At 37.1% G+C, this 21817-nt stretch overlaps 1 protein-coding gene across 16 annotated transcripts in view; it reads right to left on the reverse strand.

Annotated features, from left to right (window-relative positions):
- The window catches only part of ENAH (ENAH actin regulator), a 156845-nt gene that overhangs the window by 25209 nt on the left and 109819 nt on the right, over window positions 1–21817 (reverse strand). For all 16 annotated transcript variants that reach the window (XM_060127775.1, XM_060127742.1, XM_060127759.1 and 13 more), the window contains one exon: window positions 16992–17076. In XM_060127775.1, coding sequence (XP_059983758.1) covers window positions 16992–17076 — 85 coding nt within the window. The remainder of the gene's footprint in view (window positions 1–16991; window positions 17077–21817) is intronic.

Genomic DNA, 21817 nt, shown 5'->3' on the forward strand with positions numbered 1-21817 from the left:
ACTAGCTCAATAAATGTTTGGTGAATGGAAAAGAAAAACAGACCTAAGAAGAAATAAACTTTAAATCATATTAAGTCTCATATCCAGAGGTCAGTATAATTAACATTTTGGCATTCATACTTCCAGACTTTTCCACATGTAAAAATATGCATATAAACCTTAAAAACAAAATAAATTAGAATATGTCCCTACCACTCTGAAATCTGTTTTCTTCTCTCCCACTTAATATATTATAAAAGGTATTCTAAGGCACTAAGTACAGTTTTGCACCTTTACTTTTCATAACTGAGTAGTATTCCATTGTTTAGGTGTCCATAGTTTAAGCAGTCTCCTATGGTACTACGTAAGTTTGCCTAATACTATTACTGATACTACAATAAACATTTATCTTCATGTATCTTTGAACCGTTTTCTACCTGCTTCTTAAGGATCATCACCAGAGGCACAGATTTGCTAAATGAAAAGATACAAATATCAACATTTCTGACACACGGTTCCAAACTGTCTTCAGGAACAGAAGCCCAACAGTATATGAGAACGCCCACTTTCCTTTCCCCTCACTAATACTGAACACCATCATTGCTTTTAATCTTTGCTAATATGACTGATATCATATAACAATTTTCATTTATTTGATTACTTCTGAGGTTAAGTACTTTGCAATCTGTTTACTGATTTTTGTGTTAGTATTAAGTGCACATGTTCTTTGACCAGTTTTCTCTTGGGATAGTTAATATTCCATATTCATTTGAAAGAGTTCTTTTCTATATTAAAGATAATAACCCTTTGTCACATGTTAGTCATATGCATTAACTTTTATTACTTTTTTTATGTCTTTGATTTTTAAAGTTTTGTTTTGTAATATGGCTTTTAATTTTACCTAGAAAATCTAGTAATATTATTCCTTTATGTGATCTGCTTTTGATATCCTTCTTAGGCAGTCCTGTCCCACAGCAAGATTATATAATTATCAACACTTTCTTTTCATACTTTTATTTTTTACAATAAAATCCTTAGTTCATATGAAACTCATCTTGGGCTTGACATGTGAAGTAGTGACCTACATCACAGCACCTTTTATCGAATAGTTTATAGACTTAATTTAAGATGCCACCTTTACATGTGTTGACTGTTACTGAAGTTCCAGAATGTTTTGGAGCATAGATCTATTTGTCTGGCATGGCAACAGTATCTTGATGCTTTGGTATCTGATGTATACTTTAATATTTAGTAGGGTGAAGCCATCCTTATTACTCTTCTTTTTGAGTTTTTCTAGGTGATTCTCAGATATTTAACTCTTTCTAGGTAAATTTTAGTATCGCTTTGTTAAATTTACCCTTTCTGCCAAGACCTATGCTCTCAATTCTATTAACGTTTCATTAAATTTGAAGATCAGCTAGAAAAACATTCACATCTTTTTATCTTCTTATCTAAGAAAGTATAGAATGTCTCAGTATTTACTCAGATTTAAAGATCTTCTTCAACTCTAGGACTTCAAATGATGACTACAAAAATCTCTTTGTGGTTATATTACAAACCTGCAGAAGCCTCCTGGATGTGGCTCTATAACAGTTTGCTTTTTACCTTTCATATATAACGTAACAGAGCATGAAAATGTCTCCAAGTATCCACCTGGACTTAAACAATTATCTTGCTATAAAAATTAACTTGTCCTGGGGACTTCCCTGGTGGCGCAGTGGTTTAGAATCCACCTGCCAATGCAGGGGACACGGGTTCGAGCCCTGGTCTGGGAAGATCCCACATGCCGCGGAGCAACTAAGCCCGTGTGCCACAACTACTGAGCCTGTACTTTAGAGCCTGCGTGCCACAACTGCTGAGGCGCGCACACCTAGAGCCTGTGCTCCACCAGAGAAGCCACTGCAATGAGAGGCCAGCACACCGCAAAGAAGAGTAGCCCCCGCTCAATGCAACTAGAGAAAGCCCGTGCACAGCAACGAAGACCCAATGCAGCCAATAAATAAATAAATTAATTAAAAAAAATTAACTCGCCCTAAGATTTAAAAAAAGTTACACTCATCTTACACATAAAGTATTTCACAGCATTGTGGGGAAGATTAAATGAGATAATACCGCGACAGCTCTTTACTAAGTACCTGAAGCATAGGAACTCAATAAATGTGAGCTATAGTAATATTTATTTGGAGGTTTCAAACTGAGACTTTCCCTGGACTGGCTAATAAACTGGCTGGATTCTGACTGGAGGCTGAGCTTCATGACAGAATGCGCGTGCTGCCCTTTGCTCCTCCCAACACTACCAAAAAGCCAGTAAGACCTTTCCAGAAATCCCTCCCCTTCATGGTTCCTGAACTGACTATAAAACAAAGGAGAAGCCCAATCCCACTCCTGGGACAACAACACAAAGCTTCTCTCTGGTCAGATCATCGTACTTCATCAGTGCAATAGGAAAACAGAAGACACCTAGGGTAGTGCTGATTATGGGCTGGCCACAAAGTTCGCTCGGGTTTTTCTGTAAGATGTTACCGAAAAACCCAAATGAACTTTTTGGCCAACCCAACAGTTGCTTAAAATACTGACAACTAAATAATAAAATCTGGTTTTTACGGTACGGTACTGACTTCATTATACCATTTGATAAATTAGGGGTCAAAGTTTCTGAGGGATAACAGTATCACTGTAGGGATGAGGGCAAGAAATTAGGTATGTTCAGAAGAATGTTTTTAATAATAAACTAGACAAAGTTATTATTATTGAATAACCTGCATCTAATGAATAAACTCAGCTAGGGCTTATATTACATTTGAAATATACAACATGCATCAAAAAATAAGAGCACGTGAAATGTGATAATACTCTAAGCAATCTCTCGGGTCCAGAAGACAAAAGATATACCCATATTATTCTAATTAGAATATATTTGAAAACAGAAGCTAAGGGAAAGTATTTAACTTTTAATGTAGCTGCACCAAGATCTATGATTAAAAAATCCAATTTATTAGGTCCTGTTACATTCCTGTGCCACCTCTTTCATTTTATTTTATCAAAATAATACAAGCCCACAGTTTTTAAGTTTGTAAGAAAAAATTAGCAGCTCACTGTTCCAACCCTCCCACCCCAGTTTCCAACATATCAGAGATAATTACTATCAATTCTTTTGGCTGTTTCTTTAGATATGTCAATTCTTTTGATTATTTTAACTTTATACATGTCTACTGGCTTTTAAGATATCTCTTGTAACTCCCTCACCACACACAGGCTTTTCCCAATATAGTCATGGGAGAATACTGATTTCTAGTTAAATCAACATTCAGAGTTTACATTATTAATATGATAATGTAAACACTGTTCACAGCTGAACCACACAGTACTCCAAGTTCTTCGTTTTTTTACCCCCAAGTTAATGGCTGCTTCTCTAGACCATATAATGCTTTTAACACAAAAAGTAAGCTTAAAGCACAAGTAGAAGGCCAGGTACGAGTAAAGTGAATCTGAAAGAATTATTAAATAACGGCATTTACAACTAGGGTGTCCTGACTTAAAAGATTGTTCCACACATCATAATATTCTGGGTTTTCAGTCTATAAATAAAAGAGTATCTACTGATGTAGGGAAAGAGCACAGTGCCAGAGAGATCTCCCAAGTTCACTGATAGATGATTGAAGTAGGCAGTTCATACAGCTGCAGGAGAGTCTGATGACTGTGTATTTTCTTGATTTGAAAGTAAGAAAGATGCAAGAAAGGAAACTGTTCAAAGCCTCTATCTAATTTTTAGCCTGTTTACTAAAAAGAAGCACATCTAAACATATTTCCCAAAGTTGTGTGTCAAACAGAAAATCTCAGGCTTACAAATCTTTAGTGGAATGAATAATTCCACCTAAATTGGATGGTATATATAAATCTTCTGACTTTCATGTTTTGACTTCTAAAGCAAGACATCTGTATATCTTTTTAGGGGGACAGTTTCCAAATGTATAAATTCTGCTTTTCTTAGAACACCACTGCCAACTCACATACTGGAAATGCACATGACTAGAGTTCTGTCTACAAATGACTGTTTTCATCTGAAGATTTTTTCAAAGTACAAGGGCCCTAATTCTGCATTATGGAAAAATTCTGGAAGACTAATTTTTCTTTTAAGTTAGGATATGCATTTTACAATAATTTGAAACTTTCTGAGAAAACATTTTTTTTCAGAAAACAATATAGTGCAAATGACTAATATCATAGCAACCAAGAGCATTTAAAAAATATCAGGAAAAATTCTTCCCACCACCAAAATACCTATTGAATTTCTCACCCAAAAGCGCTATCCCCCAAATGCAAAGAGATGCACGAAGCACCAGCCAACGAGATTAATAGCTTTTTTATATATTTGAACACATATTTAGTTTATCTTAACTCAAAGGCTTACTTTTCTTAAAGCAAGCAAAACCTGTATAACAAAAATTTGAAACACATTTCATTCAGCCTTATGTATAACAAAAAAATAGTGTTAGGTAAATGAAGAGTGATTTACATTTGACATAACGAAGTAGGAGGGCAGATTAGGAAAAATGTTCCGGGCTGATAACATTTAGTAACACTAATGCTACCGACATCTGTCAGAAAATAAAACTGCATAAATAAAATGTGGGCATTTCACTTCTCTATCAGCAAACAAACGAAAAATGGATAAAACTAAACAAGATAATTAAGTTTTAATATTACAAAGCTCCTGAGGCAAGAGACAATACTTACAAGAGAAGGCGGTCAACTCTTGGTCCATCCTGCCTCTGAAGGCTAATCGGAGGGCTGTACATTCTCATTGTTCCAACTCCCTGCTTCTGTGCTGGGGTTATTATTCCCCTTTTATAACTTTCAGGCAATAGTGGTGATTTGCAAACTATTTATAGATAGTAACTACATTAAGTTCCATGCTGAGACTGACACAGGACTGACTCATGTTTCTTAGAATATGTTTTTTCATCACAGTCAGCCAAGGAAGCCAAATTAATATGAGTAAGAACCAAAAAGTGATATTAACAAATGCTACACAACATATGAATAGAAAACTAAACTACACTATCATTGTATTACTATAGTAAAAGTATTGGACTAATGAGATTTAACATTTAAAGTAAACATTTGTTTTATCAACTCAATTTTATCCTCATTAAAATTTAAACTTGTAAAATACATACACAGTTTAAAAGGTCAAAGAGTGTTACAAAGTTTATAACAAAACACTAATCCTCTTCTCAACCCTTACCACTTCTGATTTCTTTCCCCAGAAGCAACTACTTTCAACACTTTGATACTTATCTCACGTTTCTAACTAAATACATTCATCTGTTTAGAACTAATACTTCTTAGTCTTTCAGATTCAGAAGTTATCTACTGACTTCATACTACACAAATGAGTTAATTCCTATACCCTCTAACACCCTAAAATATTTCCTTCTTCATTCTCCCAATAAAATCATGACAGTACTTTGGATACATCAGCATCCATCTAACTTACTCACGGCTGACAATATTTACTTTCCAGAACAATCCCTTTCTTAACCCTGGTGTTACAAATGGCTACCTTTTACATTTGATTCTTTTTCTCTATACCGACCCCTAACTCTCCATCAGAACTGTAAATCCTCTCAATAGGGTCAAGTGTATCAGGTGATCTATTTTTTGTTTGCTTATTTTCTTTCCCCCCAGAAACTTTTGGTCCATCCTGCCTCTGAAGGTTAACTGTAGGGCTATACACTTTCAACGCACCAACTCCCCACTTCGGTGCTGGGATTATTATTCCCCTTGTATAACTTTCAGACCTGCTGGGTCCCTAGGTTTTGCTTTCGCCTTAGTCAAGCCGGGAATTCCCTTATCTCTTTCCTACACTGGATTCCTTGTTTCCTGGCCCCTCCCATGGTATCATCATTCTTGGTTTACTCTCTCATTTTAATAGAATACATCTTCCAGTAGCTTCCTAAGAAACTGTGCGGAGGAGGAAATTTTAGATTGGAAGTAACTTCTCAGGAATTTGAAGCTCCCCCCACTTTTAAAATCTTCTAATATTCTAAAATCCCAGTGATATGCCTTGGTGGTAGATCTTTTTATGTTTTCCTACTTACTGGGCTGGACACTTGGTGAATCTTTTCAGTCTGGACCAGAGGACCTGGCACACTACAGTCCATGGCCCAAATCTGGCCACACCCATCATTTCCGCATTGTCTATGGCAAAGCTACAAAGGAAGAGCTGAACAAATGTCACAGAGACCTCGTGGCCCACAAAGTCTAAGACCTTTACCGTCTGGCCCTTTTCAGAAAAAGTCGGCACCCCTGACCACGATCAAGTCACTGAGTTCCAGGAAATTTTCTTATTTATTTGCAGATTCCGTTTCCTCACATTTTTGTTCTGTCCCCCTAAAATTCCTCATATTTAGATGTTGGACCTCCTAATCTGATCTTCTTTTATTTTTTTCCTCAGGCACTATCTCTATCTTTTACAGCTATTTTCAGGGCAGTTTCCTCAACCTTATTTCTCAAACCTCCTAGTATTAAAATTATTGCTTTTAAAAAAAATTCTAAGTACATTTTCTTACACTCTGATTCTTTTTAAATAACTACAAACATTTGCTTTATGAATAAAATATATTCTTAGTTCTCTGAAGCTATTATATTATTTTTTAGGTTTTCTTCTGTTCCCTGTTATTACGTGTTTCCTCCAATTTCAATTTTTTCTGTTTGTTTTGATCTGTCTTCATGTTATAAAAGTTGTCCTTAAAGGTATGATGATCCTTGGCTGTCCATTCATGTTCATAAGTGGTACTAAAGCTGATCAGAAGCCCTTAAATAAATGAGCTTCAATGGGAGGGACCTTGGGTGTCAATATCTTTGTCTTTTCTCTTGGCCGAGCCAAGTTTCCGGAGGAGGACTCTTCAAGTTCCTTACCTGAGTTCTACAGGTCTGGCTGCCAATGACTGGGAGCTGAGCAAAGGAAAGAGACCAAGTTGGCTGACTTTCACTCATCTCTTTTCAGTATGGCCTCTCACCCACACCTTCACAGCTGTGCCTCCTATACCTCATGCTTTACCAGGAGCCAGCCAACCTGCTGAAAAGGGCCAGAGAGTATCTCTGTCCATATTCTTTTTTCTTCCTTTTTAAAAAAACAACTCTGCAAAAATGTACAAGCCCTCCTTAGCTCTCAGCTATGCAAAAACAGCCTACAGGGCTGGACTTGGCCAGCGAGCTATAGTTTGCCAACTCCTAGCCTACACTGCGATGCTGTTCAAAACAGTAGCTATTAGCTGTATGTTTGCAAATTGCTAGTGCTTCAAATGCTCCTAGTTTGAATTGGGATATGCTTTTAATATAAAAACACATACCAGATTTTGGAACACATACCAGATTTTTCATACCCAGTATGAAAAAAAAGAGTGTAAAAACACCTCTAAAATTTTTATCAATTACCTATTGAAATAATATTTTCGATGTATAGGGTTAAATATACTAATAAAATTAACCTCACTGGTTTCTTTAAAACTTTCAAAAATGTGGTCACTAGAAGACTTTAAAATGACATGTAGTTTGCATTACATTTCCACTGAACAGCACTGGTCTAGCGCATCTCTAGAAGATAATAAATCTCTAGTCTCCTGTTTGGGTGTTGTGGGGAAAATCTGGGTAGCTAAACCCTCCTTATAAAGACTTACCTAACCCTCCTACGTGTAGCATGATGAAACGCCTTGCCACTGAGAGGCACCACAGCAACTCAACCCTTCTCTTCTCTGTCCTGGCTTACTTTAGCTTTTGCTGGTCTACTAAGCTAGTTACCACCTGTATTAGTTTTTGTGGTCGCCATAATAAAGAACCATACACTAGGTCGCTTAAAACAACGGAAATTTATTCTCTCAGTATGGGAGGTGACAAATCTGAAGTCAAGGTGTTGGCAGCGTTGGTTCCCTCTAAGTTAGGCTCTAAGGAAGAATCTGTTCCATGCCTTGCTCTTCCTTCACAGGAAGGCTGGTAATTCTTGGAATTCCTTGGCTTGTAGAAGCATCACCATAACCTCTGCCTCCATCTTTACATGGTGTTCTCTCTGTGTCTCTGTGTCTTCACACAGCCAGCTTGCTTCGGTAACTTTCTCTTCTTCTTATAAGGACATCAGTCGTGTTGGATAAAGGGGTCCATCTCACTCCAGTATGACCTCATCTTAACTAACAACTCTATTTCCAAAAGGTTACATTTTGAGGTAGTGGAGATTAGAATATATCTTTCTTTTCTTTTTTTTTCCTTTGGCTGTGCCATGCGGCATGCGGGACCTTAGTTCTCTGACAAGGGATCAAACCCATGCCCCCTGCATTGGGAGTGTGGAGTCTTAACCAGTGGACCACCAGGGAAGTCCAAGGACTTCTTCAAGTATCTTTCTTGGGAGACACTATTCAATCCGTAACACCACTCATCAATAAAATTTTAGAAACCAGAAAGTAGACGGCCATTTCTTGTCTTTACATTGTACAACTGATGTCCCTAAAGTGCAACTGCTGTTCCTCAAAGTGCAATGGATGGTCCCAAACAAAACCAGATTCTAAATACGTCGTTAAACTTTTCTTTAAGCAATTCATTTCCTTTCTGTAACAGTCAGAAGCCAAGAAAAATAACTTGAAGAATAAGAATTTTTAGCTATTCATTAAAATAATCCATTTATAATTTATGGTTCTGAGCAAAAACCCTATCAAGTTTGTTATGCACACCACACATACACATGCACACATATACCCAAGGAGCACACTACTCACATCATTTTCCTCCTAACCCATCCATTATTATTAGCTCACCAAATACGAATCATTTACCAGTCTTCAAAAATCAATTACAGCTTACCTAAGAGTAGTAACAGAAATGTAACGTTTATTATAATATGAACTTGATACTGAAAATATAACTACTAAAATTGCAGGTGAATGTTACGATGCAAATTAATATTCGCTTCTACTACATTTTCCAGTAACGGCGTATAAAGATCCAGTTAAATAGCCAAAGTAACAGGATAAAGTTACTTTTTTCAACTTATGAAATAAAAGTTGTCCCAAGGGTATTTTATCATGCCTCTGAAAATAAAATCAAGCACAAGAAAATTTATTTTTATATAAATAACTACCCAAAATAAATTTTGAAAATATAATTTCTGTTGGGAACCAAACGTCTCACTAGAGTGTGCTGTACATCCCTCTGCCACTGTGTTTTTTAATCTACAAAACGAGATCCAGCCATGCACAGCTGCTGGCTGAGATAAAGTGAAGACCAGCACTGTGTATATAAAATTTAGCAGATATTTTTAGGTTTTGTAGTACCTTTTCCCAAGTATCTTTCAACCATAAGCAAAAACAGATTGTTTGGCATGTAGGTCAAAAGAAAATGGCATATACTTTTCTTATAACTTGAAAATACTGAAGTTTTACAAAGCAAGATGCCTTCTTATTATATGACAAACAGGGAAAGAATATTAAAAAGCAATGTCTTAGCATGGCATAAAGGCCCTTTACGTATTAATTTAATAGCACCATCAGTCCTGGAGCGGAGGAAGAGGGGTAGTACTCACGTCACACAGGGGGTGTGCACTCCCTTGGCTCTTACACATAGACTCTTTCCGCCTAGAATGCTTTTCCATTCTATGATTGGAAACTCCTAGTTCACTTCCCCTTCAAGGCACAGCTCAAAGAGCATCTCCTCAGGAACGGCTCCCACCGTCTCCCAAACAGCACAGACAGAAAAGCCCAGGCAGCATGAAAAGAGTGCGTATTATCTTATTTAATGGTCCCAACAACCTTATGAACTCATACTGTCTGCCTGTTATGCCCCAACACCTACATATGAATGAATTCAGTACCACTGAACTGCTTGGCTTTTTATTCAAAACTTTATTCAGGTCCCTACTCTCAAGTAGCCTACAATGTTCACTGTGGAGACAAGACTCATATGTAAAGCAAACAACAAACAATAAAAAAGCATGAGCTGTGACAGGGCGAGAGAGAGTCATGGGCATATACACACTAACAAACGCAGTAAGGTAGATAGCTAGTGGGAAGCAGCCGCATGGCACAGGGATATTGGCTCGGTGCTTTGTGACAGCCTGGAGGGGTGGGATGGGGAGGGTGGGAGGGAGGGAGACGCAACAGGGAAGACATATGGGAACATATGTTTATGTATGACTGATTCACTTTGTTATAAAGCAGAAACTAACACACCATTGTAAAGCAATTATACCCCAATAAAGATGTAAAAAAAAAAAAAAAAAAAAAAAGCATGTGGTTAAGTTACAGGAGTTCAGAAACGAAAACCATTAATATACCTGGAAAACAGTCTACAGAAAAGGACAAGACAGAAAGGACGAGAAGGGCAGGACAGAGAGGTAAATGCTACAGAGAAGCACAGAGGGAGAACCCGAGTATGGTGTACAGACAGTCATAAGGGAGGAAAGAGATCATGGGGTGGGCTCTTAAGTGTCAGGCCAAAGAATTAAACTGGATGCGAGGAGAGCTGGCCACCCGTACTGCGAGCCGGGAAGTGACATGAGCTCCTGGACTCCTCTTACTCAAGTTGGTACATTTGAGCAGTCAAACTGTCTTCCCCCGCTCCAAGATTCTACTGGAATTCCAGAAAAATAAAAATGTGTATAAATAAACCCATTACAAAGTAGACAATTGAGCTGAGTGGTCTTTAGTAGACCAAATGTATCATCAAATTTCTGGAAGACAAAAAGGGTTAGGGAGGAGTTACATGTCTAGAATTCTCTCCCAGTTCCTATGTACTGGTACATCCAACTGCCTAGTAGTCAGCATCTCTACTTGAATGTCCAATGAGCATTTCGGCTTAACATCTTCAAAATTCATCTGACCTCTCCCCACAAAACCTGCCACTCACAGTCGTCTCAGTTAATGGTAATTCCATCCTTCCCACAGCTCCCGTTAAAAACCACAACTCCTCCCCTTCTCTCACACCCCACATACAATCCACCAGGAAATGTAAGGATCTGCCTTCGCACCGCTTCCACTGCCTGGGGAAAGCCATCATTATTTCCTGCCTAGTTTACCGCAATAGCCTCTTAACTAGGTTTCTTGCTAGGCTGCTATCACAACCCTGTACCTGCTTTCATTTGTGTTTCTCTATAGCCTGGTCTCAACAAAGCAGGCAAACTAATTCTGTTACAATGTTAAGCCAGATCGTTCCTATCAAAATCATCCAATGGGCCCTCATTTCTCTCAGAAAAAAGCTAAATTTTTTTTTTTTTTTTTTTTTTGCGGTATGCGGGTCTCTCACCGTTGTGGCCTCTCCCATTGCGGAGCACAGGCTCCGGACGCGCAGGCTCAGCAGCCATGGCTCACGGGCCCAGCCGCTCTGCGGCATGTGGGATCCTCCCGGACCAGGGCACGAACCCGTGTCCCCTGCATCGCAGGCGGACTCTCAACCACTGCGCCACCAGGGAAGCCCAAAAGCTAAATTCTTTATAATTGCCTGCAATGTCCTGCGTGACACGACTCCTCCACTACTCTCCTTTTCTGCTCCTGTTCTCTCTGCTCCAGCCTCCATGCCTCCTCGTTCCTCCCTGTACACGAGCACAATCCTGCCTTAAGGCTCTGCACAAGACTGCTCCCCCTGCTGTAATGCACTCACCCAGACATCCACTCAGCTAACTCCTTCCTTTCATTTCCATAAGATCTACTCTGACCAACCTATTTAAAGTTGCAACCATTTCCCCTTGGCCCTCTGCAACATATACTCCCTTCACTTGACTCTATTTTCCTCCCATAGCACTTACCATCTTCTGCTACACTGTGTCATGTTCACTCTATTCTCTGATTAGGTTGAGGCTTTCTGTCCGCCACCCACCACCCCGATATACTGTAAGCACTCGGAACAAAGCACTAAGCCTCGAACGTAACTGGACTGAAGAGTGGAGGCATCCAGGGTCCCGAACACAGACTCAGAATGGCTGAAGCAGACGCGAGAAGAATCTGGGAAAGACCTAACTTGAGATCAGCAGGTAGAAAGAATGGGAATGGGCAGTACAACCGAAATCGAGCTGATTAATAAACACACACACTGTCTGAAGAAAATGCTCCAGTCATCCCTCTGTTCCCCAACCTCAGCTCAATGGATGGAATGGCATTTATCACAGAAGACTGTCCTCTAAACAAAGTGAAGAAGCTGCCTCAGATGAGCTAGCGTGTCTGGTGGAACTAGAGGTGGCTCAGCTTCGTGGGGCTGAGGCCTGTTGGCTCCCCCCTCTTGTACCCCAAAGGAGAGCCTGTCAGTCTGTCTGCTTGGCCACTTGCACAGACCCCCTTGGCAGCCCTCGGTCAGGGAAGAATGCTGTCCATAGACACCCAAACCTCATAATGGAACAGGAAACCCAAGCCAAGTACTGGCGTCATTCTGACTGATTCTTTTTTTAGAAATAAAGAGACCACTAAAAAGATTACCAGATATTTGGGTAAAACCAATAAGGCAAACAATACTACTCTATAGGAAGGAGATAATTCAAACAAAGGATGAGAAACAAGAGGGACTTAAGATACAATCATGAATTTAGGACAGGCTGTTTTGAAAAAGGAATAATCGCTCCCCCCGCCTCCGCCCCGCAAAAGGCTCTTGGAGAATAAAATTAAATTACAGGAGATCAACTACTGTGCTGTCCAATTAGGTGGTCATGAGCCACATGTGGCTCTCGAGCACTCATACTGTGGGCAGCCTGAACAGAAACGTGCTGTAAGGGTAAGAAACACATACTGAACTTGGAAGACTCAGTACGACAAAAAGAATGTAAAATACCTTAATTTCTATACTTATTTCTTTTTGAAATGATAATATTTCCGTTATAATGGGTTAAATATTTTATTTAACAACGTATTTTATGTTATTAAAATTAATTTCACCTGTTTCTTTTTACTTTTGCTAGTATGGCTACTAGAAAAATTTTAATTAACTATGTAGCTTATATTTCTACGAGGTAACGCTGGTCTAGAATGTATGGTTAAAAATATCATCAAGAATACAGAACACAGAAACAGAGGCAGAAAATGAGAAAAGATAAGCATCATAAGGAAATAACCCAGGAGGCCCAGCATTTGATCAGTAGGAGCTCCCCAAAAAGAGAACAAAACAGAGAAGTAAATGGCTAAAGAAATAAAATTTTAAAAAATCTAGGAGTTGTGGATAAGTCTTCAAATGGAAACAGTCCATTAAGTACTGAGCTTAATAAATCGGGGAGGGACCCCAAAACCAAAAACAAATCACATCTTTGTGAAAACTCAGACTACCATGGTTAGTAAGGAAGTTTAAAAGGATTCTAGGAAGGGGGAAAAAAGATCACCTACTAACATAAAGACAAAGATTTAATGGCAGTAATAGAAAGACTGAAAATGTATAAACCATGGAAATAAAAAAACAAAAAAATAAAATTAAAAAAATGACGTGTCTATCAAAACTAGGTGGTAGAATGGAAGAAAGGGGATAGGGAGATGCACAGAACTACTGCATTCCTCTTACAGAGTGAAGAGTTAAGAGATACTAAGGTTATTAGAAGAACTAAAAACAATAACTACTCATGATTGGCAGGAGAAGTGAAGAATTCATTTTTTCATAGTGTAGAGTCAATAAGTACTATCTGTAATGTGACTAATCAAGAAACAGAAATATAAACACATTATATATTACTATAGAAGAACTCATCAAAAGTACTAAAAGTAGAAATGGTTAAAAGTGATTAAGTCTCATGATTAATATAAGGGGAGGGCACAAGTGTGCAGGAGATCACCCTCCCCCCCCTTTTAGACCCTCCTGCACTGTGCAAAAAAGTTTAAGAAAAAAGAATCTAGCAGTAATAAAGTAGGAATAAGTGAAAGGGATCTAGCTTAAAGACAGAAAAACTAGCAAGTCAGAAAACTATAGCAGTATACAAGCAAATAAATACTGGAGAAAGCTGTTAGTAATGAGAATGTCAGGACAGTAAATCCAACAGGCTTTTAGAGAAAGAAATAACAAAATGTACTTGAATAGATATTGTGAATGAAGATAATTATAGACTTTATAAGCTGAAATTTTGGGAGAAATATTAGAGAGAAGAAGGAATGTACATTAAAAATGAAATCATAAGGGTTTAAACTGAGGCATCAGTAGGATACCCAAATGGATGAGCTCTAAAATAGGAATTCTCACTGAGGATCCACTGTTGGAATTAAGGGGGTCTGTAATCCTCTGGACCATGTAAGGGCACACATGTGTGCACATGTGCAAAATCACATGCACATATCTGAAGGGTTAGGTTGGGTGGGGTGGGGGGACTGGATGGAAGAGGACAGTAGTTCACTACTTCTACCAAATTCTCAAAAGGACCCATGACACTACTCCATTTATCTGGAAATATGGGTCTGGCTCTCCGTTGGATAATCAGGAGCTGTAGATTTTGAAGCCATCAGCACAGAAGTTAAAAGAAAACTATAAGATCCAACCAAATCATCAACTTTTCAAAGGTTATACTGTGTGCAGAAATAAAAAAGAGATAGCTAAGTGTAAAGCCTTATATAAGAAAAGGAAGAGGTACAGAAAAGGAGAAGAGTTAGCAAAAAAGATACTCTAAAGCATCAAAAGGAAGAGAGAGAAGTGGAATACGTAGACCAAGAGAAGACATTTAAACGAGAATAAGTCAATGATGGTAGCAGCACATCCAGTAGATTTGTGAACACAAAGCAGATTTCATGAGATTAAAATGGAAATGGGGTGGGACTTCCCTGGTGGCACAGTGGTTAAGAATCCCCCTGCCAATGCAGGGGACAAGGGTTTGAGCCCTGGCCTGGGAAGATCCCACATGCTGTGAAGCAACTAAGCCCGTGTGCCACAACTACTGAGCCTGCGCTCTAGAGACCGCGAGCCACAACTACTGAGCCTGCGCTCTAGAGACCGCGAGCCACAACTGCTGAGCCTGCATGCCACAACTACTGAAGCCCACGTGCCTAGAGCCTGTGCTCCGCAACAAGAGAAGCCACCACAATGAGAAGCCCGCGCACCGCAAGGAAGAGGAGGCCCCATTCGACACTACTAGAGAAAGCCCGCGCGCAGCAACGAAGACTAAGGCAGCCAAAAAACCCCACAAAACAACAACAACAAAAGAACATAAAAAAAGGAAATGGGGTGAAAAGTGAAGAAAAGGAATGGAGATGAAATTAATAATGAGAGAGAAGGAAATTGTTTGGTGTCAAGTGGAAGAAGAAAGAAGAGTCTGTGCGTGACTATGGACAGAAAATAATTTAAAATTCATACCAATTTTTCAGAAATTCGGATTCCACTCTTCAAAATGACTGAGTTAAAGTCTTCAACTAAACAAATAAGTAATATAAACACCTTCAATTTTCAAACCCTTAAGTATCTACTTACATACAAAGAGAAAAACCTCAAGTCCAGATGAACGCTTTGAAATGAGAAAGAACGTACATGAGGGCATGGCGTTCTCATGACAATTACTAAAAGTTCACTCAATACTCGTTTTCAACTACAACTGCATGCTGCAAGTTCTTGACAACCCTCTGTGAAGCAGATGACCCACCTGTGGCCCTTGACAAGGCAGCAGTACCAGCAGAAGACTTCTGTTTGTATTCTGCGCTGCCCTGGACTCCAGCAACTGTGTCTGGGATTACTTGCTTGCCTCCTCTGTATTACCAGAGATGATCTATTATGTTCAGGATTTTCTCCTGGTTCTTCCTCGTTTTCTACAAATGTGTTACTCTCAATAAAACTATGATCATTTTTTATGAATTACTTTTCCGTTTGGTGTGTGAGAGACAGCATACAATTTCTAACTCTTGGAATTATTCTAGTATGTTTAAAATTTTCAATATGGAACTGAAATAAATGAATATATTCCTTAAACTTCCCTTATTTCTATAGAAACTTAATTTTATTTATATCTGTTACAGCATCACTCTAAAGAGCAGAAAAAGTTTCACCAAATTTGGAGGCTAGTTCCAGAGTGATCTAACTAAACATACAGACTGTGGCAAAAACGAAATTCACTTTAAGAGATCCTGGAGGGCACTCCTCAAGAGCTAAGTAGTTACACAGCAAAGCAACAACACAGAACCACAGCAAGAAATTCCTTTGACTGTCTGTCAGGGAAACATGACACATATATTAAGACAACATAAAGAATATGGAGAACATTTCAAATATGAGGCCAAATCAAAAGTGACAAGAAAAATTGCTGGCTTGCCATGGAGCAAATGCCTCTCAACTGGAAAATTCCATCTGTAAGATGGTTATCAATTCCCCAGAACAAAACAGGGGTGCCCTACTAGTAACAAAAAGCAGTATCAACATCTCTAAAAAGTTTCAATTTGTTGAAAATGGGGCACCTGGTTTGACTAGCTCAATTTTAGTTACTGAATGTGACTGGATTTTACAAAGCTATTTTGTTATAAAGTAGTCTCTAATTTAGAGACTCTGGGTTAATTCAGAAAAAACTACCCCTAAATGAGGCCGTATTATAATTTCAAATGTATTTCTAAACTGCACTGAGATAATGAAGACGTTATTGATTTCATTCAATCACAGTTTAATCATAAACAGAATGATTCTGTATTCCATTACTATTCCTGTTCAATATTCAATGCCTTGTACAAAGAGCCAACACTATTTCAACTTTCCAGTCATGTGCCAGGCATAATGATCAGATTAATTTATAACTGCTATAAAAATAAGACTGCTTGAAGTGTAAAGACATTTTATATGCTGTTAAGAGTATTTAAAATATTTTAAATTCATGAGTATGATTTTTACCAAAAAAGCATATATGAAATTTTATAACATCTTTTGTCCAGCCTATTAAGAATCTGCTTGATTATTAACAGCGATTCTAAAACTTAATATAACAATAAAAGTTCAGACTTCCAAATGGCTGATGAGACATAATCTACCTTCAATATCAGGTGTTCACAGATTGGTCTTCTGTAGTAGAAAGAAAAGGTGCAAATAACTCGTGAATTTACCTTCTTTGAATTTCCAATTCTTCTTGTGATGGGCCATTCTGAACTTGGGCAGGTAGTTGTGAATTTTGTCTAGGCAATGTCGGCCCTAAAAAGGGAGGGAAACATTATAGATGAACATTATCTTTATACTGCACTGGATAGAGGAGATAAAATCATGAGAATAACATAAAACCATAACATATTTACAAATGTATCTTCTTTTTGTTTAGCAAAATAAAATATAAGCTTCATATAACACACAGCAAATGAAAGACTGCAACATAATACTGTCATTATCTCCAGAAGGCTTACTTGAAACAAATGGAAAACATCAACAATAAAAGAAAAATAAACATTTATATATGAAGAGCTTGAGTAAAACAAGTGTTCAATGAGCATCTGAATAGGCACCTAAGCTTGACGTTTCTAAGACAATGAGACATTCTCTTTGGGGTACTTATTCATGAAGTGGAGAGGGAGAACTTAAATGAAAAATCAGAATTCAAAAACTCACCTAAATAGAACACTGGAAATGAAAAACAGGAGAGAGAGAGCATGAGAACCTTATTACTAGACTGATGTATGCTAATGCATTTATCAAATTTGCCCACTTTAAGTTGCCATTCTTATTTAATGGCCTGGCATTTCCAGCACTGGTGAAAACAAACATTTGCTAAACTTCCATATATAATTAACCTACTTCTCTGAATTTTTGATGTAACACAGGTAATCATAATAACTTTTCATTTGGGGTAAAAACAAAACAAAACAAAAAAACCCTGCGTTCAAACCAACATGGTTCTGTCATGAGAAACTAATGACCATTCATTCCCACATCATATAAAATGCAGACCCATTTTTAGCATCTCATAAAGAAGGCCACTAAATAATGGGACATTTTAATGTTGCTGGATATAAAAATTATGTGTCATAAAATGAGATAAATAAAATACTAGACCTAATATACAACGCCTATGGTTACAATAGAACAATCTTGAAATCTAATCCAGTAAACAAGAGAATAAAGAAACAGTAGTTATCTTCCACTCTTGGAGAGAAATATATGAGTAATGCTATGCTGCACATATTTGTGAATTCTAGTGTACCAGCAAAGGCCCCTAACAGATAGTTTGAAAGTGTTTTGTAGACCACTAGTATAAAAAACGGTTAACAAATAAATGCTTCTATGTGCTAAAGCAAACTCTTGTAATCTATATGAGTTAAAAGCACAAAGTATCTGTTTTATACTAGTGGAGAAGATTTCACAAAGAGAAGGATAAGGTTCACTAGAATATAATACAGTACTTTTATATCCCAAGTGCAGAAAAACAAATAATTTGATCTGAACTTACCTACTAATTTTTCTCCTCATCTCTTTACACGTTTTTACATTAATCATTTAATTTGTCCTCTAAAGACAAATTAGATGACAACTGCAGTGATATTTCATTAGATTTCCTAAAAGAGTCTGCTATTTTAAGAGCCACATAGAGGAAATATAAAAATATATTAATCCCATGTAATCAGTAACAGCAAAAAAATAAAATAAAATAAAGCTTTTAAAATTAAAAATGCACTTAAATGTTTGCATAAATGAAAATATGTAATGTGTCTAGGAGACAGACTGGAATTCTTTCCTTCTTTCGGATATTAACATAATGATATAAAAATAGACTGTCCTATTAAGCCATACCCTAAGGTTTAGTACTTTACTCGTCTCTTCTGGCAGAGGAGGGGGACATACAAGGTGGGAGGGTAAGTGTGAGAAAATAAAAACTATTTGCGGTAGTATTTTCCAAAGTTATATTTATCCAAAAATATTAAACGTGAGCATTCAGCATGGGCAACTCACAAGACCACCATGGTTTAACTAGTTTTAAAAACAATGTTTGTGTATTTAAGTTAAAACTTCATGCTACTCGAATAATTAAGCAGTGAATGTCAGTAGGTAGATTTGTTTGGCATCAGTCTCAAAGAATTTGATCCTGCTAATTCACATCTACATCAAGCACTGTAGCTCAACAATAATATTAATAGATTAAACTCACCAATTAAAATCTCGACGTAAGTTTTAACTCAAATACATAAATTCAAGAGAAAGATGTCAAAATTTCAACTCAATCCTTCTGATTTTATTTAAAGGTTTTTTTTTAAATTAAACTGTCCAAAGTTTGATACAACTTACAAAAAAATCTGAATGTGAGAAAGGTTTCTTTTAGCAATTTATAAAAACTATTTTGGATTGTTTTTTTAATTTAAAAGTTTACTCAGCAAGCTTGTTTTAAAAGGAGGTTTTAAAAATGTGGGCAATATTTTCTGGCTGATATTATTAATTATAAAAATAGTTTACTACAAGGAAGATCCTTTTAAAATGGGAGGAATCCAAGAACAACTGAACAACTCTTAAAATTCTTTTCTACATGGTTCTTGATGATAGTGGGTTATCTGTCTTCCCAAACACCTTCGTTATTAACTGGGGGGCAGAAGAGAGGACGCCTTCCCCCTGGCATTTTCTCACATCCATATCTAACCTGGTTATTTCGTTGTTTCTTCTGCATCAATATTGTCAACTAACAATAACAAGCACATTGAAATTCATGTGCATTTAAGAAATAATATAAATATACTGTGAGCATTAAATAAAAGAGTCTTAGGTAAATTATCAACTTCAGGTACTCAATTATATTCTTCGTTCTTGTCAAACATTTTACTGGGTTATACAATTGTTAAATTATACCAAAGGCACCACACACAACATGAAGCAGCAATTAAGATTAGGCAAGGCTGTCAGCTGCCACTGTATTTTCTGGAATATAACTATTAGTTACTTCACATAGGTCATATGCCTACATGAGTATTTGTGTTCTCATAGAATGCAAAAAAGGTACTTTCCTAACCAGTGGGTAAGTAACAATATTTTATGAGCATCACAGGGTGGTTAACGGCTCTTTTGGGGGAAAAAAGGAGAAGTGACAAGTGAACCTGCTTTGTTCCTACTATTGTATCATAAAGAACAGTAGCTACATGAGGGTTAGTTTTCTCTGTTCTATTACCACAGCCAAAGACAATGGTTGGTCTTAATTTGTCCTGGCTAGAATTCATATAGCAAAGTATGTAAATCACATGTTTCTAATAAAGAAAATGTGTCCATGTCACTGATATGGTATCTTATAAATGATGGAAATCAGAATAGAATGTCTCTCTAAACCAGGAATGAATGGCATTTCAGTCTTGACTTCAATACTGAGTTTTGGGTAAAGCATATTTCACTTATTGTCACATTTTAATTTTCACAGACCTAGTTTCACACTTAGCCACAGACTATTTAAAACACAGGACTAAAAGACAAATAGGTGTTATTATACACAATACAATCAAGTTTAAACTTAGCAATGTGGTAATTATATTGTTTGTACACAGTTAAATCAATTAAACATACTACTGGGGGAAACTGCTTTTTAACACATTATTTTACAACTTAAAAAATTCACCTTTATGAAGGCCAAATCAATCTTTTCTCTGCAGTTGGGTAAACTCTATTATTCTGCATGTGAACTACACATATTAAGTAGCGAAGTATAGAACATCAAGTAGGTTTTCAAAAAGAGCTAAAAAGAGTCCTAATAACACAAACACAAACAATCACTCATGGCTAGTTCAAAAGACCGCCTGGAAGAACCCCCAGGAGGAGGCAGAAAAATCAGAACTAAAAGTTACTAATTAAGCACTTAATCTGTAATGATTAATTAAGGAACCTGAGAAGGAGTGGAGAGTTTATAAGGAGCTGCACAACAGGCTCACTGCTGTAACTGTCACCTGGAGAGATCGTAAAATAAAACCTCAGGTGATTAAGAAATGCATTAGAATTTTCATTTTTGGAAATTGATAACACATGCTTATTTGCCTAAACCAGCAAGTATATCAATCTTAAAGCAATTCTCTTTATAGGTCAAGAAACAGTATTAGTAATACTGAAGGATCATATCAAAAACTCTGATTCACATGGATAAAGTACATATACACAGCTGAATTGTTTATATGAAATTTTAGTAGTATATATCATTTTATCTCTCATAAAATAATCTGGCCAGCCAAGGTATACAGTAGTCAAAAACGTATATACGAGTTAAAAAAAAAAAAAGGCTCTAAGATTTAAAAGTCACTTTTTGAACTTGGGTTTTCAAATCAGAAAGTTTTAGGATCAAATGAGAATAAAAAGAATTCAGACGTGTGTGTGTGTGTGTCGTGTATATGTGTACATATATAGATACATCCTAGTGTAAGGAGAAGGATATGCATATAATGCATATACCTGATTAACTGTAATGTGGAATGGTTAAGTGACATAACCGGTTTGTCCATGCAAACAACACATATATGTGCACACGTGTGTATATGAGCGTGAGAGTGAAAGAAAACACTCTGTAAGCCTAAATTCACTCCTAAGCCACAGATATCTAACCTACTGAATAAAGGAGGCTGTCGATCAGAAACCAACCTACTAATAAGAGCTCACATCTGCCTTACAACATGTACACCTGAAAATTAATTCAAGTTAAGCAAAAGCTCCCTTCCAATAAATCACATTTATATTCCCCAAATCATATTAAGATGAATATAACTTTTCCCCTTAAATTCTAATTTAAAAGACTGCTCTCAAATAGTTAAAAACAAAAACGAACAAACAAAAACCCCTCTCATTCGTGTTGAAAGAAGTGAACAAGAAATTAGTTCTGAGATCCTAATTCTAACTAAATCCTTTCTAAGAAGCCAACTCAAAAGCTGACCAAACCACCTACATGAACCACAACAAATATCACAACATAAAACAGTAGCTTGCTGTGTAT

This window comes from Lagenorhynchus albirostris, chromosome 2, assembly GCF_949774975.1.
Source record: "Lagenorhynchus albirostris chromosome 2, mLagAlb1.1, whole genome shotgun sequence".
Lineage (NCBI taxonomy): Eukaryota > Metazoa > Chordata > Mammalia > Artiodactyla > Delphinidae > Lagenorhynchus > Lagenorhynchus albirostris.